Here is a 6,311-nt window from a genome sequence, read left to right on the forward strand (position 1 = left end):
ATGGTCACAATTGTCAAAACGTACGTAACAGGTCAAAATTCCGGCAACGGGTCAAAAACGTTACAACTGTCAAAAATGTCATGGCAGCAAGTTCAAAACCACATCGCCACCGAAAACGCGTCAATCACAGAACTTACGATCTTTTACAATGCAAGCCGAAATTCGTGTGCCTCAAGCAACAAGCAACACTCGACGAGCGGTCACGCGAGGAATGCGACTAGCAACACCTACCGGTGTCGTCGCTGTTCTGGGCGAGCATGCAGCCGATCTTGCTACTGGACCGGGCATGAAGATAGATGATGATGGCGAGACCGACAGAGCGCTGCAGCCAAGGTGATGGTACAGGTAGATAGTGATGCTCACCTGGAGAGGATACATACATGCTCAATCCTTCTACTACTTGTCTTTATTAACTCATGATATTACATACATCCACCCGTTACTTATTAGTCTGAACACTACACCTCTCTTCATATTACATACATCCACGTTACTTACTATTAGTCTAAACATAACACCTCCTCTTCATTTCATTACATCCAACCTTACTTACTCTAGTCTGACACATAACAACCTCATCTTCATATTAATATATTCCACCCGTTATAAATACTACTATTAGTCTGAACACTAACACCTCCATCTTCATATTACATACATCCACCCGTTACTTACTATAGTCTGAACACTAACACCTCCATCTTCATATTACATACATCCACCCGTTACTTACTATAGTCTGAACACTAACACCTCCAGCCCTACGTAATGCTGTCCCCCTGTGTGCGCGGCTGCGCTCTCACCTCTATAGGCATGGTCCATGCGAAGTGGAACAGGTAGATCATCATGAGCACGTTGTTAGCGTCCGTTGCGACGTGGTTGAAGATCTCGCCCGTCCCCCGCGCTGACGCCGCATCCGCGTGCTCCTCCCCCGCCGTGCCGCCGCCGCGTCGGGAAGCGGGGGGAGGGGGGTCCGGCGGCGGCGGCGGCGGGGGAGGGCGGGGGAGGGAGGTGGTTAGCTTCTTCCCCGGCGAGCAGCGTCACGTCCGTGAGATCGAGCACGCCGTCCATCTCCGCGTCCGCTCGGTTCCCGCCGCTCGTCTCGCGGTGGCTCCCCCTGCCGGCAGCGAGTGACACCATCTCGGTGGCGCCCGTCTTGTCGCAGTTTGCGAGCGCGGGTATGGCGTCGCTGCCGGGGGCGGTGGAGGCGCCACCGTGGCTCCACAGAGCGAGGCGCAGTGACTTGTCGTAAACAAACATCTGCGATGGAGATGTAAACAAACGACAATCACGTTCGAGTCTCACGTAGACAGCTTTATTGGCCAGCACTAAGTCAACCTGGTGTAAAACTGCATCGACAAACACACAAATAATAACATTTAGCATTCCAGCACAACTTTCATAGCATCCCCCTTTTTCGATCTGTTAATCAAGTCCAAAAACAATGCACGTGAGCTAACGCGACGTTAAATTTTTTAAACCCCACGAGTGCGAATCACAAATCCCACTTCATCCGACCAACGAACTCTTCGGTCCCCCGCGGCGTGCCACCAGGGGGTGCCGGCGCGTACCTGGATGGCGGCGCGCAGGTGCACGCCCTTGACGAGCGCGTGAAGCATGAAGCTCTGTGTAAGCGTGTGATGCAGCAGGGATGCGAGGAAGAGGAGGAGGCTGAGCACGTAGCCGTTGTCAGCGAGATGCCTCACGTCCACCACCGCCGCCGCCGTCTGAAACGCACGGACGCGATCGGTCAAATCTTGCTATCTACATATCAAAGCTATCTATAAAAATTATTTGTGAATGCAATCGTCGGTTTCAATGTTAATAACCTATCTATATAACTGTATAAGCGATCTAACAACTAGCATCAAAGTGGTCGTGTTAAGTTAACGATGAGAGTAATTATTAGTTACTGACAGTTATACTATTATACTATTATACTAGACGAATATACTGACCCATACAACACACCCATACGTGCGCAGTTATACTATTATACTATAATACTAGACGAATATACTGACCCATACAACACTCCCATACATACGCAGTTATACTATTATACTATTATACTAGACGAAGATACTGACCCATACAACACACCCATACGTGTGCAGTTATACTATTATACTATTATACTAGACGAATATACTGACCAATACAACACACCCATACATACGCAGTTATACTATTATACTATTATATTAGACGAATATACTGACCAATACAACATATCCATACATATGCAGTTATACTATTATACTAGACGAATATACTGACCCATACAACACACCCATACATACGCAGTTATACTATTATACTATTATACTAGACGAATATATCGCGTACCTGGTTGCCGGGGGCGACGGTATCAGCATCCGTAGACGTGCGTGACAGGAAGACTATGATGCGCCCGATGACCCACGGTCCGACGAACACCAGCAGCACCGCGAACAGCTTGCAGACGCCCGTGTAAACCATCGTCCGCCATGACACCCTCGCGTAGCATCGCCATAGCGACGGCCGCCTGCCCGCCCGCTTTGCTGCCTCCTGGGGAGAGAGACAGAGGTCGTTAGATTTTTTACATTATCATTTTCTGAATTATCGTTGATATTACGATATTAAAAGAGGTTAGCAACTAATAATTAAATTATAATACCGAAGTTATGAATCCACGTTTCACTCTAGTTTGCTGCATCGACACATAATAACACATTGCCGCTTGGTTCATTACGCAACAAAGGAGAAACGATTTAGCATTCTGTCAGCAGAAGCACACCGCCATTCACGCCACGTAACGCGTGCCGTCGCCGAAAATGCAACGATTAGTCATCATTAGTTATATTATTACGCTTTATTATTAGCATTATTATTAGTAGTAACAGTATTTATTTCGTGATTAGTTTCATTTTTCCCCGATGCGCGTGCGCGAGAGAGCAGTGGCAGCGGTGGAGGCAGGGGAGAGTGTAAGTACCTCTTCCTGCTTGTACACGGCCCTGAACTGTAGATACTGTTGCTCCGCCGAGTGCTCCTGAAACAATTCAACGATTATAAAATGGCGCTATCCCGACAGTTCAGACACAACTTTACACACACGCGCCATTCTCTCCTGTACTGAGGCAGATGGGTCGTTGTCATATCAAGGTTAGCTACCAGATATTACTCTCGAGGTTTTTAGGTTTGCTTAGTATTATGTTAATGATTTTTATATAAGGTATGTTTAGGGTAAGGGGTTTAAGGGTTTACGGGTCTAGGTTAGGGTTTAGGGTTAGGTAGGGTTAGGGTACGCAAGGCGAAGGCCAGGGTGGGTGGCTGGGGGGGGGGCAGGGGGTGGCGCACCCCCCGCTAAAAAATTAGAGTGGTCGCTTTTTCGGCCCACGGAAAATTTTTCTCTCCACCATTTTAAAAAATAATAATATAGAATTTTTAAAGCAGAAAATACTGAAAAATAAGTTTGTTTTTGCCGAGGCGAGTTTTAGGGGGAACGGGGGGGCGACCCAGGACTTGTTTCGGCGCTGACAGATCGCGCGGCCAGGGCTGCGCCAGCGTTGATTGCTTGTTAGTAGACCTGGTAACCGCTCCGGGGTAATAACCCCCCTGCTAATTATTTCGCTTCAATAATTTCAATTCTGAATATGTTTTCGGGATGCTTATCTTTGCATTTTTTACTTAAAACGTGGTACTTAAGTAGTACTATTACTAATATTCTTCTGGCAAGAGCCCACATCATTTGTCTAAATTTGGTACGTAATACTACTTGGCACAGGGGCGTGTACGGGGTGGGGGTCCAGGGGTCCGGGTACCGCCCGCACCTGCCCTTTCGCCGCAGAAACGCAATCGTTGAGGGGGTCTAAATTTCAAATTTTTCTTGGGGGAGGCCCACAGACACCCCCATTCGCGCGTCTCCAGTTTTGTGTTACGAGTTGGACCCCTTTCCTGTACAAATCCCTGTACACGCCCCTGTGGCAAAAGAATAGCTGAGTATCGTTTATAAGTAAAGATAATAATCATTCCATGAAATCAAGTTGAAAGTTCAAGTTTTATATCTAAATGTATGAAAGCGGAAAGCATATAAAATTAGTAACATGTAAATGATTTTAATTTTCTTTGTAATAAAATGGTCAACTTGCGCATATCGGGGCAGTTTGATTTCACCGGTACTAGTATCTTGTCGTTCTGAGCAGTTAATTGTCAATTGCAAGTTGATGGTTTTGTGGCTTTGGGATTTTGCCTTTACTGAACTTGTCTGTTTCATTGCTTAATGACAAGACGTTGAAGGTACAAAAATTCCGCCTCATATGCTCTGAAAATGCAATAAAAAAGTGAAGTCTTGATTTAAAAATGTTTTCTGGGAAGGCCATCCCCCGACCGCCGCCACCGGTTCCTTTCGCACCTCGCGGTCCTCGCGCGACTAGAAGCGGACGGCGCTGCCGCCGCTTCAGTTGCCGCCTAAACAAAAAATCTCAAGTGGCCCTTCCCAACTGCACCCCACCCGCCCTAGACAAAGTATCCTGTCATCCGCCCGGCTGGGTACACTTCTGTAGTACAAGTCTGTACAACGTGTGTATTACATAGTATGTACCTTCGGGACATATCTTGTAACTATACTACAACGACCCCTTAGACGTACTGACAGGCAGGAGCGCATCGCAGGCCATTCTCCCCTGTACTGAGGGAGGAGGCATAACTTATCGGGGGCTCGCCCTATAGGACGCGATAGGTCCGATGAACCGAATATTGAAAGGGACACTATAGACCGAAGGTCCGATAGACCGAATATTGAAAAGGGACCTATAGACCGAAGGTCGATAGACCGAAGGTTCCCGATTATAGACGCGAATATGAAAGGGACCATATTAGACGCGAAGGTCGCGATAGACCGAAGGTCACGATAGGCCGATAATATTTCTAATCATGGTAATAATACTTTACCTTAATTGTGACAAACACGGCACACAGCACACGGCAAGACGCACACGGGCCACACGCACAAACACACTCCCTCTCTTCCACACACAGACACGCGCACGAGGCGCACAAGCGCACACGCAACGCACACGCCACACGCACACGCACACAGCAACACGCACACACACACACACAGCACACAACGTTTGTGCACAAAACAGAGAGATAAATTGTGTCTGTCACTGGTGTGTTGATGTAACCGGTATTCGCCTCGAAATACACGCAACCGCCGTCCCGGCGTTTTATTGTTTTCGTCACACATGACCCTGGTGCATATTCAAGCATGCGTTTATTCAGCAGTGGCGTTTATGCTTTTTACTGCATGCCTACACCCGGTATTGACTTTATTTCCTTCGTAATATAATTATCTACAAGACAGGCCTGTTATTTCGTGGCAAAATTCCGGCCAAACGACGAACGATCGAACGCTGACGCGACGCGACGTTCGCGACGTCCGACCCCGTAAATCACGGCTTATACCAATATTCTTAGCTGTAACTTTATATGTAAAGCAAGAAAATATTAAATCTCACGAAGGGAAGGTAATTGGTGGGAAAGTCTCAATGTCTAGTCGCGGCAAACTATTTTCATAACTCGCGTACTCGACATCAAATAAGAAAAAAAAACACATGATTTCATCTTAAGCAACCCCCCCCCTCCCCTATAGTATCAATGCTCGAATTTGGATGTGTGTAAAAATCTATTTCGGTTTATCTCTATCAGCGGCGCGTTTGAAATACAACTTATTTATGTTTGCTGGTTTAACGCTGCGCGCTTGTTGTTTACTTGTCTCGATTGTCGGGTTCCGAAGTCGTGCGCCGCCCCAGCAAAATTTGGTAAACCGCGCGTGTCTATAACAGTAGCTGATTAAGATGAACAGTGCTACTGCGTAGGCGTGCGTGCGTGCGTGTGCACGTACACGTGCGTGTGTACGTGCGTGCGTGTGTGCGTGTGTGTGTGTGTGTGCACGTACACGTGCGTGCGTGCGTGTTCACGTACACGTGCGTGCGTGCGTGTGTACGTACACGGGTGTGCGTGCGTGCGTGCGTGCGTGCGTGCNAACTGTCTGAAATTAACTTTATATTGCGGAGTGGCTGACTTGAAGACTGTAGTCCTACAGTAAATTCTCCCTCCCTCGCTGCGTTTATTTAAAAATCGTTGTGACATTTATGTAACCATGTAATATTTGCGGCCCCGCGTTGCGTTGTTGTAGTCGTATAATACGTTTATTACTTGTTTTATTTTATTTTATTTATTTATTTAAATAATTGTAAATGACGAAAAAAACGTGTTCGGTGACGTCACTGGGTCATTTCTCGATCAGACTTTATTCAGATGCATTA

General features: G+C 47.0%; 1 protein-coding gene across 1 annotated transcript in view; it reads right to left on the reverse strand.

The window, feature by feature from the left end:
* Window positions 1-1,015: 1,015 nt before the first annotated feature.
* LOC106812284 (ATP-binding cassette sub-family C member 9-like) overlaps window positions 1,016-6,311 on the reverse strand; it is an 8,817-nt gene continuing 3,521 nt past the window's right edge. Inside the window, exons 2-6 of the mRNA XM_014816117.1 lie at window positions 2,975-3,031; window positions 2,350-2,550; window positions 1,572-1,727; window positions 1,061-1,260; window positions 1,016-1,022 (exon numbers count right to left, since the gene is read on the reverse strand). Of these exons, the coding sequence (XP_014671603.1) occupies window positions 1,016-1,022; window positions 1,061-1,260; window positions 1,572-1,727; window positions 2,350-2,550; window positions 2,975-3,031 (621 nt within the window). The remainder of the gene's footprint in view (window positions 1,023-1,060; window positions 1,261-1,571; window positions 1,728-2,349; window positions 2,551-2,974; window positions 3,032-6,311) is intronic.

This window comes from Priapulus caudatus, unplaced genomic scaffold, assembly GCF_000485595.1.
Source record: "Priapulus caudatus unplaced genomic scaffold, Priapulus_caudatus-5.0.1 Scaffold630, whole genome shotgun sequence".
Classification (NCBI taxonomy): domain Eukaryota; kingdom Metazoa; phylum Priapulida; class Priapulimorpha; order Priapulimorphida; family Priapulidae; genus Priapulus; species Priapulus caudatus.